This window comes from Penaeus monodon, chromosome 6 (genome assembly GCF_015228065.2).
Source record: "Penaeus monodon isolate SGIC_2016 chromosome 6, NSTDA_Pmon_1, whole genome shotgun sequence".
Classification (NCBI taxonomy): domain Eukaryota; kingdom Metazoa; phylum Arthropoda; class Malacostraca; order Decapoda; family Penaeidae; genus Penaeus; species Penaeus monodon.
In genome coordinates, this window is record NC_051391.1 from 23,725,983 (window position 1) to 23,745,982 (window position 20,000).

General features: G+C 45.6%; 1 protein-coding gene across 1 annotated transcript in view; it reads left to right on the forward strand.

Moving 5' to 3' along the window:
• The window catches only part of LOC119574347 (fat-like cadherin-related tumor suppressor homolog), a gene marked incomplete in the record, with an annotated part of 138,454 nt that overhangs the window by 30,168 nt on the left and 88,286 nt on the right, over positions 1-20,000 (forward strand). The window contains 9 exon segments of the mRNA XM_037921552.1: positions 877-1,029; positions 1,880-2,090; positions 2,445-2,584; positions 2,872-3,125; positions 3,220-3,364; positions 14,554-14,653; positions 15,204-15,622; positions 15,868-16,138; positions 16,599-17,284. Coding sequence (XP_037777480.1) covers positions 877-1,029; positions 1,880-2,090; positions 2,445-2,584; positions 2,872-3,125; positions 3,220-3,364; positions 14,554-14,653; positions 15,204-15,622; positions 15,868-16,138; positions 16,599-17,284 — 2,379 coding nt within the window.

Below are 20,000 nucleotides of genomic sequence, written 5' to 3' on the forward strand. Positions count from 1 at the left end.
GAACATTTACTGAAACCAAAGAAGAGGAAGGGCCATCGGAAGGGTTGCTGCAAGAAGAACGGATTAGCATGTCTGGTAACACTCGCCGCTTTCTCGTCGCATGAAGTAAAGGATGGTTTCATGTTTGTTTTTTACATATGTTTTGAAAGAGTTTCTTTAATAAAAAAAAAAAAAACGTGATTTGTCTCGACTAAAAATTAGGTAAATGTTAAACATACGATAATATGAATTGCATTATTGATCATGAATTTGGTCATTGCAGCAAATTTAGCAACGTAGCCTTTATACCTGTGAATCGTAAAAATGGGTAAAATAACACACCCCGGCCAAATGGATGTAAACCCCGAGGACAGTTGTCCATGGCAAGTTCACTAATGAATAATAGGTTTAAGAGGTTCATGAAATATTCCAAATATACTAGATATTTAATTTGCATGAAACATTTTTCGACAAACGGGTGTGTTTAAGAATCACCTGTTAAACAGTGCATGACGTGTGAATTAATTCATATAACCAGCATGATTTGATTTAAATGCCCACGCTGCTTTTGTAATAACTGGGACATGAAACGTCAGAGATTGCATGATGTTAAGTTATTATCCTATTAAACATAAACGGCTCTCTCCAAATAATCGGCAGATTTATCTCAAAATATAACAAATCCTTATCAGAGTATGAGTCAAAAGGAAGAATATTGATCGTGGTCTGGTATTTGACAACACGAGCGAAATAGCGGAACATCTCGCTTTGAAATTTGCGTAGTCAAATGTTTACTAACCTGTTTTTCACATTTTCCTTATATCATAATGTAAGCAGCCACTTGTTTTCTTCTGAATAGTTATGGTTGGAATATATTTTGATCTCTTACTCGACAAGGTATTCGCCAAGGACATTGATGTAGGCATGAATGCTGATTTGGACTACAGCATAAAGACAGGCAAAGGGAAAGGACGCTTCAAGATCCACCCGAAGACAGGCCAGGTGTTCACCAGCAAAGCATTTGCTCCAGGACAGACGTTCGACATTATGGTATGGTATACCTCAAGCCCCTAGAAAGCATTCAGTTGAATGCCAGTCCCATTCTTATTTTCTCAGACCTTATTCTTTGGTATCATTTAATAATTGTAATCAGAAGATAAATTTAATCTGATTGGTAGGTTTAATGGACATCGCCCGTGAAATGCACCGCTACAGAATCAAATTTTAATATTTCAGGAAGTAGGCTTGATGACGTCAGAGTAGGCTTGTTGGCTGATGCTGCTGTTGCATGATGCTATATCGGCGGATATATAATCAGACCTTCTTTTTAGTAATTTTGTATTACAGACTAATGTAACAGACTAACCGTCGATAGAGCAGAGCAAGTTTAGCGTAGAATAAAAAAAAAATCGTTTGATTCAGGAGTGGAAATGGAAGCCAGTGATATTGCGCCAGGCGGATAGAAGGGAAGAAGTGAGAGAATGAATGAATGAATAAATGGAAGAATTGGAGAAGGGGAAGAGAATGAGGAGAGAGAAGTGAATAGATATGTGAATGAGAGACAAAAGAAAGACCGGCTGAATAAGTGAATGAATAAGAGGGAAGGAATGTAGAGGCTTACTGAAGAGAAGAGCTGCAGATGACCCCAGAAAGATAGTGTCTAGAATGACGTTATCAAGGGTTCTCGCCTAAAATTCAAAATTTTCTGATGCGGAAACTACTTATCGGATTACATTCGTTTATAGACTGAATTTGTTACTTGATACCAAAGAGTAAGTAAAAAAGTACTGTTTATTTTAAGCAGTAAATTCTGTTGAAACTGAAATATACCTTTTCATTAATTTTCCAGGAAAAGACACTTCGGCCTTTTAACTTCAATTATACTTATTTGGACGCTTAGGTACAGGCTAAGGACAACGGCCGACCACAGCTCAGCGCGACCACCAGGGTGCTAGTAAGAGTAGTGCCAGTGCCGGCGTCCTCGGAGAATCCTCCAGTAGTTCCGACCCCCATCCCCGTCCACGTGATGGAAACCGACCCGCCCGGACATCTGGTGGCGTTCGTCAGCGCTCACGACCCAGACAACGATACGCTCTGGTACCACCTCACAGGTAGGCCGGGAGGAATCTTGGTGTAAGAAGCTCGCGCGCGCGCGCACACACACGCACACGCACACACAACCCGCACGCACACACACACGCACGCACGCACGCACGCACGCACGCACGCACGCACGCACGCACGCACGCACACACCACACACACACACACACACACACACACACACACACACACACACGCACACGCACACGCACACGCACACGTACACACACACACGCACACGTACACACACACACACACACACACACACACATCTTATTACTTGATATTTTCATTTATTGATTGATTATGGTAATGATAATGATTACGTCAAGAGCCTTTTCAATGTTTTTGCTACTTTTGCAGAAGGGGATGAAGCTGGAAGATTCAGCATGGGGGTCGACTCTGGAATCCTTAGCCTCGCTCGGTGGCTGGACCATGAGGACCAGTACCATTACACCCTCACTCTGGCAGTTACTGACGGCGTGCATACCGTAACAACGCAGGTATGAGACAGAGTTAGAGATAGACACATGCACTGACGCCTTAAGTAACTGACCTGAGCTAGTTAAATCTATTTTATTTATATTCCACTGAGAAATCACAGGAAATTCCCTTCAAAATTTTATCTCCAACTCTAATCTACACTGATTTGGAATATCATAAATACTATCATATTTCATACCTTAAGGACGTATTTGATTGTCTTACTCATTTCAGATGTAGTACAGCTGATCAGTATTGCACCCATTTCGATGGTAAATAACAGTAACAGTTATTTCTGTACTTGCAGTTGGCCGTGGAAGTGATGGACGCCAATGACCACCGGCCTGTTTTCAGTGCGCCATTGTATGAGGCCAGCGTCAGTGAGGCAGCTGCCCCAGGAACCACTATACTGGGCCTCCAGTGTCGGGATAAAGATAATTCGCCATCTACTTCCTCCTCAGTTTATTTCTCTCTACATCACGCTCATGCAATAGCTACCCATGGGCTCTTCACAATAGACTCTTCCAGTGGGGACGTCATTGTTGCTAAACCGCTTGACAGGTTAGTTCAGCGTGGACTAATTTATCCACATGCACTTGCATTACCAACTGAAGTAGATGATCTATTTATTAATCTGGATCTTATTTACTAACAGAGAAGTGTCCAGCACACACATCCTGACAGCAGGCTGCCGAGACAGGGGTCAGCGGGAGGGCGCTGACTATACCAGGATACGTGTGACAGTGACAGATGACAATGATCACGATCCGGTCTTTCTAGAGAATATGATCCTTGCAAAAGTAAGTCTGAAAGATGAATTGAAATCATTGCATGTGCAACCATGGTGTTGGAAGTATATCTATCCAAATGCATTGCAAGGTGAAGTTAGGTCTAAGAAAACTTTCAATCTAATTTTGATTGTTTTTGGTCTGAGTGGTCATTCTTAGCTTTGTGTGGCCAAAGTTGGTTGTCTCTGTATTTTTACTGGAATCAATTATATGCAGACTGCAGAGACTACCTCCAAAATATATTCAATCCATTGGGTGCAGGGGAAGTAGAGTTCTTAAAAATTGAAGGGTTCACAGTAATGGATGATCATTTAGAAGAACTAGGCTTCGTCTCCTTCAGTTGCATCTGCACAGGACCTCCAAATACTAAATTTAGTAGCAGAATATCCACACATTTTCCCCCACGTGCTGTATTCGTTATACCTTCCTGAAATGGCTATTGGTTAAACATCACAGCTTTTAGTACTGTGACTGGTTGCTTCAGCATAGTTCCCCAGGTTGGGTCACACCAGGTCCACAGCTATGCCCGTGCTCATCTCATGTGTACATAAGCTGTAGAATCCGGAACCGAACCAGCAATCCCCAATCCTCCAGATGACCACAACAACAGCAACAGCAAGAACTGCCCAGTCCTTAGCAGACTGGGGAGCCAACCGGCTCCTCAGTTGATTTCCAATTCATCCTCAGCACCCAGCCATACCTGTGGGCACTCACACCCACAACAATCACTCCCCAAAGATATAAGACACCAGTCCAAATAGTAGATACTAGTGACCCCAGAGTGATATGTCATTGGTATTTTGCTCACTCGCTTAGCTCACCCTCTTGAGGGAGAGTAGCTGTAGCAACATGACCCCACAACCTGAAGTTCAGAGTAGTTTCTCAGGTTAGGTCACACCAGGTTCACAGCCATGTCTGTGCTCCCCTCTTTCCCCGTGTGCTTTCCTCCCACAGGGGAGGGTGTATCTGGGGGGCCTTATCATACCTGCCTTATGGTGCTTTTGAGTTGCCATCCTTTTGTTTAGGGTCTGGTATGGCAGACCATCTTATGCCTGCCACTTTAGTAAATTTCCTATAGAAAACGAATAGGCAGGTAGGAGCCCCTCCCTTTCTAATGCTTTCAGCCACCTTACCTCAGTTTTTCTAATTATCACCTGCTAGACAACACCTATCGGCCGCGGTGGCCGAGTGGTTAGAGCATCGGATTCAAGACTGTCACGACAGCAATCTGAGTTCGAGGGTTCGAGTCACCGGCCGGCGCGTTGTTCCCTTGGGCAAGGAACTTCACCTTGATTGCCTACCTAGCCACTGGGTGGCCAAGCCAGTCCAAGTCAGTGGTGGTCCCAAGCCCGGATAAATAGAGAAAATGATTACCTAAAAAGTAACACCGGCACTCTCCGTGGAAAGGAACTGGGGGCCCTATCACGTACTCACTCCAATATCATCACAGCATGAAAACTACAATTAAGTATCATGCTGTGACCACGGCGGCTCAAAGATGAACCTACCGTAAAAAAAAAAAAAAAAAAAAAAAAAAAACTGACCCATCATTTTATCCAAGCTATGGCATGATCATGGGACATATCATCAAATTATCTTATAAAATATGCACCATCAATGAGGTGGCAGTCACACACCTCTTCATAATCCACTCTGGCTTCAAAGTGATGGTAGCCAAACCCGAGCAACTGACCCCATTTCTCTCGACCGAAGGCCAAAGAAAGTTGAAAGACCATGGTTTCACTCCCATCCCCTCTCCGGAAACGAAGGCAAAGTGCACGGTCGTCGCTAGAAAGATCGACAGGACAATCCTTCCACAATGGTGTGGATCTATCTGCCAGGAAGTATCCACCAAGACCGGTGTCACTGTCCTTGACGTTTACAAGCCTCCTGAGTCACGAATCCTTACGATTCGTGTCTGTCCCAGAGGAAGCCCAGAGGCTTCTCTCACGTGGGATCATGATGTTCAATACATCAGTCCCAACTTATAATATCGAACCAGAGTACTTTATTCAGATAGAACAATGCCTAAACTGCTATAGACACACATGCACACACACACACACACACACACACACACACACACACACACACACACACACACACACACACACACACACACAGATGCTCTCGTTGAGGTAGCGAAAGTCACTTCTTTGCCAGATGCAAGAATAGCATCAAATGCTGCAACTGTGAGGGATCACACGTTGCAATTAGCGGACCTTGCCCCAACAGCCGCCACACTGTCTGCCCAGACTAGCATCTACCTTCAGAACAACTCTGCCCCCACCTCCCCAAATCAACAACAGCTTCACACCTAACACAAACAAGAACAAAAACGCCTTGATGTGGTCCTATTGAATTCTGTATCCCTCATGAATGGCTATAGAATTTGGCACTATGGTTCACATCCAGGCAATCATAAGATGGATTGCAGATGGGGGTCCTGTATCCTTATAAAATCCACCTTCACCCACAAGTTCCTCACCCTCTCATTCACCCACCCTGACTTCATGGCAGTCAGGTTATTCACCCCACAGGGCCTCGTTATCATTTCCACTGCCTATATAAAACCAAATATTAATTTGTTACTTGCTGACTTCAATAAAGTATTCATTTATACAAATCTACCAGTCTTATATCAATGCTACTCACACGACACTACACTGCAGCACTATCAATGCACATGGTAGGCAACTCTTTTCTATCTTTGAAACAAAAACACCCGACTTTTTCACCTAATACACACACAGAGGAAAGGGCCACCCTGATCTCGTTTTCACTTGCCTACCACACACACCTACAACCCGGTCCGAACGTTGATTCAAAACAATTGCCCATCATAATCACACATCACCAATACTAAACAAAGACGATCTTTCCAGTATAAACAAGCAGATTGGGAGTCGTTTAAATCCAAATTGAATTATAAAATTTTTCAGTTTAACCTTGGTGGGCTCCATTCCCAAACAATAGATGGAATTACATCTTCACCTTCATTGCCTCAACTATGCTGAGCACCATCCCCAGGTCTCAGGATAGGCTGGACGACATCTGCCAACTCATAGCCCCCATGTGAGGAAGTAAAAGAAAAAATAAAGAGGTTTCCTCGTAATGCTCCAGGCTCCTCACAGATCGGATGCAACACTCTTGCTCATCTTCCTGACAACCTTATACAATGCATCTCTCAGTCCCAGCTATTTTCCCTCTCCCTTTAAGATTGCTTTAGTGGCTCTTATTCCTATGCCACAAAAAGACCTGACTGACCCAAAGAGTTACTGCCCTATTAGTGTACTCGAGACATTAGGCAAAATTTTGAAAAAAATCATAAATACTCGACTTGAATCTTGAAGACCATAACCTTCTCTCACACAAACAATTCGGCTTTCACTTGCATCACTCGCCGCAGGACACAAGACGTAGTCAACATCACAAACTACATAAACAACAACAAAGACCGATGACTATAGACTGTTCTCCGCACAAAAGATGTTGAGTGAGCCTTTAACACGGTCTGGCATGCTGACCTGAAGTACAAGCTGTGCACAAAATTTAACTTTCCACCTTTGATTCAAAAGTTGCTCTACCTTTTTCTTGATGACCGCAGATTAAAATTAAAATTCTTAAACAAAGTTTCAGGCAATACACACTATTTCAATACACACTGAGGTACCTCAGGGCAGCATACTCAGCCCAACACTCTACACATTATACAAAAACGATCTTCTAGATCTCACACACACAGACTCACTCACTATCCTTTATGCTAATGACTGTACACACTTAGCTTGAAACAATGCACTTTCATTTGTCGGTCAGCACATCAATGACGAACTCGACACCGTCTCGAGATGGAAGCATAAATGGTGTGTCAAGACTAATGCGAAAAAAACAAAAGTTCTCTTTAGAAGACAATGAAAATTTCCTCCTTCCAACAACATTTACCTCAACATCTTCGATAGACTACAAGCACCTCTTGTGCCATCCATGGTCTAACCTTTGACACATACTTCCAATTTTATTTGCATATCAATTCAAAGGCCGCCTTGGCAAGAAAAACCTTACATTCACTTTATCGATTTAAAAGTGTGGCTCCATGTACGAAGCTGCATCTATACAAAACAGTGATCAAACCTCTCCTCACATACACACCACTTGCACTCACATAAATAGCATACACTAACAAGCTTGTTCAGAATAAAGCACTCAGATGGATCTATATGATAAATTAGGATCAATTTATTACAACATCTGAACTCCACAAGGAAGCTTCTCTGCTTCCTCTGAACATCGAGTGGTGTAGATTGGTCCATGCAGCTCTTTGTAAGTCAAGCTGTCGACAAAGGGAACCTGTTGATACAGGGGGGAATGGCCAGCCCCTGATTAGTACCCATCTCCAAGCTTCATCCTGCTTCAACAGCAAAAATTATCTGGGGGATAGCCCTGGAATCACAGTCGAGGAGCAAACTACAGATGGCACCTATCCTGTTAACCTTTAGCCCAACCTCCCTGATCAGCGGAAAATCCAGCTGCTATTCGGTATAACGGGGTCCTGGGTCATGTGCTATGATCTACTTCACACGAGAACGCCGCGAGCACGCGACTTCCAGTGTGGGCACGCGCTTATGGTCGTCGGGTTCTCGTACCATATGTACCGAGAGTTGGCCGGCCGCCCTAAACGCACAGCCTCGTGTGACAGAGGGGAAGCCCCGCGCCCGAGGACACCCGCATCGAACACAAAAAGATTCAAGATAGCGCTGGGCCACCCCCATGCCTTTCCTCCTTTCAAAAAAAAAACACTACAACTATTAACCAAAGCTTTACTCTGTATGCTGGGTTAAGCCCCGATTCTTTTTTTTTTCTCCTAAAATTCATTTTCTCTACCTTCACAGTCCTTAGCTGACTGGGGAGCCAATTGGCTCCCTCGTTGATCTCCAATTCATCTTCAGCACCCAGCCATACCTTTGGGTACTCACACACAACAATCACTCCCCAAAGAGATAAGACATTAGTCTAAAAAGTAGATGCCAACCATCTGCTATACTGGTGACCCCGGAGTGACATGTCATGGTATTTCATTGTTGTTGTAGTTTGAGATTTACGAAGATCTAGCTTCGCCTGGGCCTTTCATACATATGGCCCGGCCCCTATCAACTATTTGTGCCTGTCTCATTTTATTCTCTGCCCTCTGTGCTTACCGTGGTGGCGGGATTGCCAGCAGACGCTCCTACCACCACGATGTTAACATGCGGAATAGTCTCTTTACCAGCCCGGCGGCTGTTGTGGGCGGACCCTCTCTCAGAAATTGTGTGTGCTCACAATTTTGTAAGTATTGTACCAGGGTGGCATTCGGCATGCAACACCTGTCTGCATAGTCAGTTGTTTCTATGATTTGCCATACGCAACCTAGTCTGATTATGTGAAGAATGACTTTGGTACCTCTATTGATTGCTTCAGAGAATGCCAGTGGCTCATAACCTGTGGCATCTGAGTACCATCTGGGCGAGGGGTAGGATCTCGTTTTCTTTTTGTGAAGCTGCAGGAGGAAGGCATTACACTTCTGCCCTAAGAATTTTTGGCTCAGTTTTATGATCATGGGAATTGGGGGCATACCACTGCCAATGTCAGCTAGTCTGTCAGCAAGCTCATTCCCTCTGATGCGTATGTGGCTAGGGACTCAATTTATAATTATTCTACCCTGAGCAAGAATCCCCTGTGCTATGGTAAGCAAAGTTGTCAGGAGGTAGATGTTGTCTTTGGGTAAGCTTTGCTGGCTGCCCTGGAATCTGTATGTATGACCACATGTCCTTCCCTCAGGGACACGTGGGCTAGGGCTTCCATGATTGCAACTGCCTCTGCCTGTAGCAAGGAGGCATTGTCTGTTACCCTCATGGATTGTGTGGCATCCCTTTCTGCAAAGCAGGGAGTCCATGTTCTTTAAGCTGATAGCGTATCAACCCCTGGCTGTGTGAGACAGCTGGGAGTTGTTTGCAAACAGCTCGTGGTCTTGTTCTAGGCATCTGAGTATTTTTTGTTTCATGTTTGTGTTCCTTTGTGCCTGGATCACCTTTGACAGGAACTGAGCTGCCATTAGATCAATTTGTGAGTTCAGCGGGAGAAGGTTTGCCTCCATGAGGAGGCTTTGCGGCAATCAGGGAGACTATGCGTCTCCCAGTCATTGTTCTCATGACTAACAGTCTTGCTTTGGTTCAATCAACCAAGTACAGAACCTCCTTTTTAAAGGCGAGGGTCCGGTCAATCATTACCCCAAGGTATTAGAAGACCTGGATCCATTCCCTGGATTCTCAGACTTGTACCTTGAATATTTTGCCTCAGAGCCATGGCTTTGGATTTGGCTGCAGGAATCTTTAGTCCTGTCCTACAACACCCCTCAGATACAAGGTCCAGACTGGGCTGGGCTCTACTTAGGCAGTGTGGCCCAGTGGAGATGATTGCAAGATCATCTGCATAGGAGATGATCTTGCACCCCACTGGTAGGTGTATGTTGAGGAAATTCAGATCTGGAATCTGAATTTGGCTCTTCTGTTCCTGAAATAGTCACCTATCCAAGCCAAGAGCTTTCCTCTCAATCCCTTCCGGATCAGGATCGGTTTAGTACCATTCTCTCGGCCGTCTTGCCCAGACAGCTGAGGAGAGAGATGGGGTGGTACTTCCCTGGCTTCTTTGGTTTTGGGATGGGAACTATGATAGCCCTCTTCCAGCTCTGGGGTAGAGTGGAAGTTTCCCAGGACTTGTTGATGAGTTGCAGGAATGCAAACTCACCTGCCAGTCTTAGGTGGGAAATGATAGGGTATGACATCCCATCAGAACCCAGGGCTGTGCAAGAACTGTTTCTGTAGTTTTTTCTTAGTTCCCTTAGAGAGAATTGTTATTGAGTTCAGCTGCCCTTTCTCTGATATGAGCAAGTCTGCCTGGTTGTAGGCGTTGTTGGTTTGCCCTCAGTTCAGCTGGCAAACTGTTGCTGCTTGTTCTTGTAGAGAACTCGTGCACCAATTTGTTTGCTTCCCATTGAGGGTCATGGTGTGTGCACCTAGGGGCTGAGCAGCTAGTAGCTCGCCTGACCCATTGCCACAACTCTGTAAGGGTGGTTCGGCGGTCAAAGGACTCACACCATTCTAACCACTTTTCCTGTCCAACTCTTATGGCAGTTTCCTTGGCATCCCTGATTGCTTCCCTTTGGAGGGCTAGATTGTCATGGGTTCTTAGCTTTCGGAATTATTTTCTGCATATGTTCACTCTGTGGTTGACTTCCTCAATCTCATCATTAAATTACCTAGCATCTTTATCGGACCATGGCCAAGTTTTAGGTATAGTCTGTGAGGTAGCTTGATTTATGGCACTGATAAGTCTGGCTTCAAGCACTTCCACGCTTTCACTCTATAGTGGGGGTTCATTGCATCTAAGACAGTGGGGCCAGGGCATTCTGACAGGCTTGCCAGTTGCCCTTTTCAGTTTTTCATCTTGGATTTGATTGTGGCATTTGGGTGTCTCATCGACACACCATCTAATTTTCTCCACCAGAGTCGCAGTGGCCAAGGTGAGGTCTAGGACCCCTGCTCTGACATGTGTTGGCTCTTGGCTATTGAGAAGAGTGATCTCGGGGAAAGTCTCAAGCACATTGGCTATGTGATGACCTGCCTTGCAGGGAGCCAGAATGGGGTGGTGTGCATTGAAGTTTCCCCTTATGATCACTCAGTCTTGTGCTGCAGTAGCAGAGACCTGGCTGATGTATAAGCTCGTACAGCCTGGATTGCTGTACACATTGTACAGCTTGAGGGGGCCCCTGGCCAGATGAATCTCAGCAGCAAAAGATTCAACTTCCTCTCCACTGTGCGGTGCATCGCCTATTGCAGAGCATGGGATTGTTTCTCTAACCAAGGTGATCAAGCTGTTCTTGGCAGTTTGAAGACATGATATCCTGAGAAGTGAACAGTCCCCTCTGTTAATGTCTCCTGGAGCATGACAATGTCAGTGTTCCTTGATCACACTATTGCTTGGAGGATGTTTCCCTGTAGTATGCTTAGATTGTGTGTCATGATGTTACTTGGTGATAGTTACATCAGAGACGTCTTTGTATTTGGAAGCAGAGTCTGTTGTATCAGAGTCTGACAACTCCATTGTGAAGTCCTCACTAGTTGAGGGATCTTCATCTGGTTTTGGGCTGTTTGTCAGGCTATCCATGGGTCCACTGGGAGGTGGAGAGCCTTTTGTAGCTCTGACTTTTGTGAGTTTGGCTTTTCTCACTGTAGCTTTATCTTTGTCTTTTTTCTTTGCTAGATAAGTCAGCAATAGGGAGGGAAGTTTCGTTCTGGGGTGAAGGTGGGGCTGCTTTGGCTCTGTTCAGCTTCCTCCCTTTCAGGACTGCAACAGTCTGGGTCACTGCCATCATGGCGACCATGATTGCCTTCTCCGCCTCCTCACTTGACTTCCCCAAAGCTGTTGCTACTGCAGTGACTACAGCAGTCAATAAGAGAGTCATATCTTCTTCGTCAAAGAAGAGATTCTCGTTTCTTGGGGAGGCTTTTGCAGTGTTCTTTGAACACTGTGGTTGTTTTTTCTGCACTTTTGAAATTGTCGGAAACTCCTTTTTATTTGAGATATCCAGTGTCGGCTGTGCAGGGGCTTCCTTCCTCTTAGGAGGTTGGGAAGCTTTTCTCTTTTGTTCTGTCCCCAGTCATGGGTGCCTGGGGTAGCAGGAACAAAGTCTGGTCACTTTTTAGCAACCTCTTGTCACCCGAGGGTCACCTCTTTCCTGGCAGATCAAGCCAGGCTCCAGGTGTGATGCTTCTTGGCACAGTTGGGATATTTGGCTCTTGTTCCTTCGCCCTTTCTTGTGTGCCTTAAGGCACACCTCGGTATTGTGTGCCTTGCTACAGACAATACATTTAGGCCTGGCTTGCCCGGTGGCGACCATATCTTTGGCACTTAAAGCACCGAAGTGGCTCAGGCACACAAGCTCTTAGGCTGAAGGGCCCCAGTTACCCAGATCAAAGGTAGTGATTGGGGCTCCTTTCAGAGTAACCAGGACTCTCCTGGTTGGCCTCTTCCCTTTTGACATTCGGGAAGCCTCCACGACTGTGGGTGTGATGTGATCAGATCCACATCATACGAAAGTGAGAAGCCAAGTAACACCATCTTGACTCTCCTATCGCCGGGATTCAGCGGCGAGAGACACACTTTCTTCCCATCGTTTAGCTCCTTTTATTCCTGCAGGAAATTCAGGGTAGCTTGGTCTTTGGGCATAATAATCAAGCCCTGGTCTCTGGCAACCCCGATTGACAACAAGATTTTTCTCTGCATCCCCAATACTCTTACCAATTGGTAGGCATTTTCGAAGCCTTCAGCTTTAGAGGGATCCTTAAACTGTGGGAAACGCCTGGGGGTCCAAACTCTCCCTCAGAGTCTGTCTCTGGCCTGTGTCGTTTCGAACCACCCTCTCGACTTGAATTCTGAGCTACGGTCGTGGGAGCAGCAGCTGTTTCCAACGGTGACATTGACAACTTGACTTTGATCCTAGCCTCTCGAAGGAAACCAGCCAATTGAGCTGACCGGGCCACGATCTGGCCACCTGTCTTGCTGGAGTAATGGACCAAAGAGGTTTGTTGTTATCCGCAGGGCATGTGCATGCACGGCATCACTCAGCCTCTAGGACTCCCATCTCCACAGCACACAGGGATGCCACGCACGGCAAACACACGGTAGACACGTGGGTATTTGTGAATCCCTGGTGAGAGACCAGAGGGGATGCCCTTCCACCTACAAGATAGGCATCATTGTTTGGAACCCTTCCTCTCTCCCTCTCCAGTGAAACAGCCACCCAAAGGGAGGGAGCTCAGGTCCTGCACCTCAAAGAGGAGGTTCCAGTGGCAGGACACATGGTATTTCGCTTGCTTGCTTAGCTCACTCTCTGGAGAGGGAATACCTGTAGCAGCACGACCCCAAAACTTGAAATTCAGCATAGTTTCCCAGAGGTCACACCAGGTCCACAGCCATGTCCGCGCTTATTGGACAGCGGGCTCCCCTCGTTCCATGCGCGATTACACAGCGCACGTGTACTTAAGCCGCAGAATCCGGAACCTAGATCAACAATCCCTGATCCTTCAGCGTAACACGACAAGAGCAGCAGCAACACAAGGACTGCCCAGTCCTTGGCCGGCTAGGGAGCCAACCAGCTCCCCCGTTGATCTCCAATTAATCTTCAGCACCCAGCCATACCTGTGAGCACTTACACACACAACAAACACTCCCCAAAGAGATAAGACACCAGTCCAAATAGTAGATTCCAACCATCTACTATACTGGTGACCACGGAGTGACGTCATTTCGCTCGCCAGAGTTTATGGGCTCATGTGTTTACATATTGTTCCATGTTTAAGAGAGTAATCATATTGTCCAGCGACCAATTTCTCTCTCTCTCTCTCTCTCTCTCTCTCTCTCTCTCTCTCTCTCTCTCTCTCTCTCTCTCTCTCTCTCTCTCTCTCTCTCTCTAGTAATAATTCTGCCACATTTTAACATTGAAGGAGTCCATCCCTTCAAAGATATGTATGTGCACACATACAAATAGAATAAACACTTTTATTATCCCTTTAAGCCTTTGCTCTGCTTGTCTTTTTGGCCTGAAAAGTGTGAACTGGTCACATGACAATGGCCCAGACTTATTATTTATCAAAAAAAGGAACTACATATAGATACAAAATCACAATCATAAGAAAAGATGAACAGTGATTTCTAATGCCTTAAAAGAAGAAAAACCAGACCCAATTTCATCGATCAAAAAATTACGACCTGTACTATGGCAAGAAACTTCTAGACATTATTGTCTTCGCAGTTATGGTGGAACCATTAAAAATCGGACTGGAAGTACCATGTGCTATTGTTTAATTTTAGCATAGTATCAACAACGTAATCGACCCCCCCCCACCCACCCTCCTCCTTAGTGAACATTACAAGCTGAGCATGTGACGGGACATACACTAAGCTGCACCTCATGTTTCTGCACCATTCCTTTACCCATAAATATACGTAGATTGAATTAAAGATTGAATGCATTACATAAAAATAAAAGGTAAACGGTTAGAAATCGATCTTCTCAAATAACAAGTAGTTAAAGAGAGAAAGGAAGAAAACATTCAAACGTGCAATATCAACCGAGTGTAATGATCCCAGTTATCCCTGCGCAGGTCAGCTCAGGGGCAGCCGTCGGGACAGCGGTCGCTCGCGTTGTGGCGCTCGACCACGACAAGGCGGAGAACGGGAGACTGTCCTACTCCATCGCAGAAGGCAAGAGATATGAAATATAATTACCGTGTCTATTGCTATCATCAGCTACAAAATCGTATATGTACACGCACACACACACACACACACACACACACACACACACACACACACACACACACACACACACACACACGCACACACACACACGCACACGCACACGCACACGCACACACCCGCACACACACGCACACACACGCACACACACGCACACACACGCACACACACGCACACACACCACACACACACACACACACACACACGTGTTTGTATGTATATATACATATATATATATGCTTATGTGTATATATATATATATATATATATATATGTATATATAATGTATATGTATATGATATATATATAAATATATATATATATATATATATATATATATATATATATATATGTGTGTCTGTGTGTATATATGTATATATATACATATATATATATATATATATATATATATATACGTATATATATATATATATATACATATACATATACATATATATATATATATATAATTTGATATGATATGTTGTTTTCACAGGGAATGCTGGCGGCACCTTCAGCATTAGCCCTCACTTAGGAGTGATAACGCTGCGACAAGATCTGCGAGACGAGCGGTCCTCAGAGTACTTGCTGCTCGTCCGCGCGGTGGATCACGGCTTCGAGGCCCGGGCTGCCTCCGTCCCGGTTCGTGTGGTCGTGACGTCGGCCCCCGACGCACCCCCCGTGTGGCAAGATGATGCCTCCCAGGTGGTCGAAATCGGGGAGTGGACGACGGTAGGCTCGGCTGTGGCCCGGCTGACTGCGACGTCACCTTCGTCTTTGCATTATACGGTTACTGCTGGGAATGACGATGGAGTCTTTCTCGTGAGCCCGGCTTCTGGCGTGGTGAGCCTGGCGGCGCCTCTAGACTACGAGACCACCGCCTGGTATAACCTTACGGTCGCCGCCACTAATCTTGTAAGTTTTTTTTTTTAATTACCCACAGACAAATTGATAATATTTTCATGATCGTAATTATGATAAGGATGATAATGACAGTTACAAATATTACTGCTAAATAATAAACTTGCGATATTAGAATTACTTCACAAAAATGTTCCGCTTTGCAAATTACAAATATGCAGCTACTAACACACATTACACGAAATGTTCTTCCCGTTTTGTACCCTGTAAAATACTGAAAACATTTTGTCTCCTCTTAGGCCGGTGTATCACGAAGTACGTGGCTGGGGATAACGGTGCTGGACGAAAACGATTGGATGCCGGAGTGGGACCATTATGTCTATGAAGGAACCGTCTTGCAGAATGCCCCTGTGAACGCTCCAGTGTTGGCCACCCAAACACACAGTGGCCGTGACCCGGCCCCTCTTACAGTCTCTGCTACCGACCGTGATCAAGGTTTAAATGGTCGTATAACATTTAGCATTGTAGAAAAGGATATGACGCAGTACTTCTCCATCGACTCGTTCACAGGTTAGTCATCGTGTCAAGCAACATCAAAGGGCCTACTCAAGGACCTATGCAATGACTTGAGCACATCGCCGCCACTAATGTATTAGATACGAGGAAGGGATTTAAGATTGGAATAGCATTTTTATTCCCTGAAAATATGGGTAGAGTAAAGCTTGATACCTGCAAGTAAACAGGTATTCCGGATCCAAGATAAAAAACATTCAACTTCAAAATTCACCGCAAAATATACGAAATGTATGATTGTACATTGAACCATGTGCATTCATAAGTTTCGTACATTCTTTTGGGCTTTTTGCAATTGACTGTTATTTATGTTAGATCCGGAATACCCTTTTACCGGCCTAACACAAACACAGGTTTGTGTGTGTGTTTATATAAACCATGGAAATCGAGTAAATTACCTGTCATACATAAAAAATTGTTTGTCATCTTAATCGACCATTCTCCGATCTTTTAACAGGAGCAGTTCGGGTGGCCGGTCCCCTGGGCGACTTAGCGGGAGCGGCGAAGCTTAGCGTGTGGGCGCGAGACGGGGGGAGTCCCCGAAGAGAGTGCTTGGCTCCCGCCCGCGTGGTCATCAATGTAATACCTGTGAAGGTTCCCTCGAAAGCATTCAGTCGCTCGGTCTACACAGCTGATTTGTACTTGCCCACCGTCCCTGGGGTGCGCGTGTTTTGCGTAGGCCAGGTCGACTTCCAGGAGCAGCGCCATTTACATTCTTCCCCGCAGCTTAATTATACTGTGATAGACGGTGATGAAACCAGACGATTTGCATTCGATGACGAAAACAAATGTCTTTTTGTGCGTGATCATCTGAATCTCAGCCCACACTACAATTTAACGATTCAAGCTGTGGATGGAACTACAGTATCCACAGCTGTGGCAGAAGTATTTGTTCAGGATGTCCCCCAGTCGCCTTTGTCGTTCATGCAAGATAAATATTGGGCGAGCGTCTATGAAAACTCGACGAAGGAAATCAGTGTTGTCGTTTTAGGTGTGAAGGGACAGCCCCTCAATAGCCACACACTCTACTCGATCCTCAACCCAAACGAAAACTTCGAAATCCGCTCCACCGCCGGCATCATCAAAACAACAGGGAAGCCCTTCGACCGGGAGACCGAAGACCACTACACGCTCGTCATCCAGGTACGTCCCTTTGTCTGAATCCACGATGTTTTGTTTCTGTTGATATACTTTTATTTACCTTCGAACACACACGCACGCACACGAACGCACACACACGCACGCGCACACGCAGAGTGTGTGTGTGTGTGTGTGTGTGTGTGTGTGTGTGTGTGTGTGTGTGTGTGTGTGTGTGTGTGTGTGTGTGTGTGTGTGTGTGTGTGTGTGTGTGTGTGTGTGTGTGCGCGCGCGTGTGTGTGTGCGCGTGTGTGTGCGCATGTGTGTGTGCGTGCGTGTGTGTTCGAAGGTAAATGAAAGTAGTGTGTATATATATATATATATATATATATATATATATATATATATATATATATATATATATATATATATATATATATATATGCATACATATTGAGTAAGTCAAACCTAGATACGGTAGTGGGTATGTCTATCGTAGATATGATGGTAGTTTGAAAACAATGATTACCAAAACAATTACTCCTGAGGAAGGATCATTAGTTAGCCACCCCAGTATAAAGAGACAGTCAATTACATTGTGTCAGCATGGCGCCAAGTAGTTCGTCAAACACCTCATCGGTGATGGCACGAATTTCGTGTGTGTGTGTGTGTGTGTGTGTGTGTGTGTGTGTGTGTGTGTGTGTGTGTGTGTGTGTGTGTGTGTGTGTGTGTGTGTGTGTGTGTGTGTGTGTGTGTGTGTATTTTTTCAACAGCCATTCTGTTCACCGCAGGGCAAAGGCCTCTCATTCACTATTGAGGTTATTTGGCAGTTCAACCCTTGTCTCATTGGATGCCTTTCCTAGTCAACCGTGGTTCGGCGCGCTAACATATGTGCCACAGTGGCGACTTCTCTTTCGACACCTGAATTTGACTTCTCAAGGCGATATGTAGTTTTCTCGCCGTGAGATCGGGCTCGAGTCAGCAGTCGGAGCGCAGGCATTTTTACGATATCTGTACCGGGAATTGAATACACACACACACACACACACACACACACACACACACACACACACACACACACACACACACACACACACACACACACACACACACACACACACACACACACACACACACACACACACACTCCGGGACGAACTCAAGGGCGAACACCTTCCCCATGAGCTGGTCCTCCAACTACAGCAGGACGATCAAGCTCAGCGAGTCAAACACAAGGGGAAATTACATCGTATACGCAGCAAGGGCAGATGGACAAAAGCTGGACGAAGTGATCTTCTCAGAAAGATGTCATCCAAACACCTGACTCTTAGAAATTGAAGCCCTCTCTCTAGGCCTCAAATTCAGCACCGGGCAGGAAAGCAAGGACCTAATCGACTTTGTCATCTCGAACCACCGCTGGACCGATAATGGCGTCGACAAAGGGTTCGTTCAAGGGATTACTGCGTGCTGTATAGCTGATTCATCATCGCGGCCCCCGGCGATCCCACGCAGATATATCACCGCGCTGAAGGGCCCCCGCGACGACGAGACCATCGTCATCACCCAGGCTGATACAGGTGATGGTATTGTTGTTATGGATAAAAGTGACTATGTACTTAAAATGAACAATTTACTTTCCGATGCTTCTGTTTACAGGAAAGTAACGAAAGGTGAGGGGAAGATGGAAGCTGCCAGGTTCAAGAAGAAGGCGAGGGATTTACTCCTGCGTTCAGCCGAAGGTAAACGCCTACTTCACCTGCCGGAAGAGGCCCCCCGCAACCCGTCCATGAGAGGTCTCCCGAAGGCACACAAGCCAGGCGTACCGATGAGACCGATCACCTCTGGCATTGGCAGCGCTACCCCATCGTTTGGCTAAGTATTTGGCTAAACCCCTTTCCGGCGCTATGGGGGCCATCAGTGATTTTCACCTGAAGAATTCCGGGGACCTCATTAGACGTCTTCAGAGTTCCGTGTGCGAAAATAAAAAGCTTGCCAGTTGATGTAAAATCCCTCTTTACCAATGTACCGACAGACGGAGCAGTCCGAGCAGGGTCGTCGAGAGGGTCACCCGCTCCAGGACAGATGCTGAACTGCCGCTGCCGAAACATCACTTCATTCGCCTAATGAAGTTGTACGTGGATTTCGGCTACTTCGAATTTGCTGGGGCAGAATACCAGCAGATTAGTGGTCTCGTCATGGGCTCCCCCCTGAGCGTAGTCATGGCCTGCCTGTTTATGGAGACGCTCAAGAGGGATAACTACAGGGATGTAATCGGCAGACATTCAACTTGGCTTCGTTACGTAAATGATGTCCTTGTCAATGTTCCCAGAAGGTTGTGCTTGCAACATACACTGACGCGGCTCAACTCCGTTCACAACAAAATCCAGTTCACCGTGGAGGAGGAAGAGGATCAGAAATTACCTTTCCTGGACACTGATCCATCGGGGTGAAGATGGCATACGTTTCTCTGTATACAGGAAGCCTACAAATAAAGATGATTAAATCCATTATTACTCTTCCCACAGCAACAAAACAAAATCTGGTGTTGTAATTGGCTTCCTCAGAGCACTGAGGATCTGCAACCCTGAATTTCTTGAGGATGAGGTTGCCTATGTAATTAATTCTATCATGAAATACAAATATCCCAGAGGCTTCCAGCTAAACCTCAGAAAGAAGGCGGAGAACATACTCGCAAGATCAAGCCCTGCACCCTCTTCTAATAATGTTCTCATATTACCGCCATGTAGCATTTCCCAGGCGATCAGCAGATACTTCGGCAAGA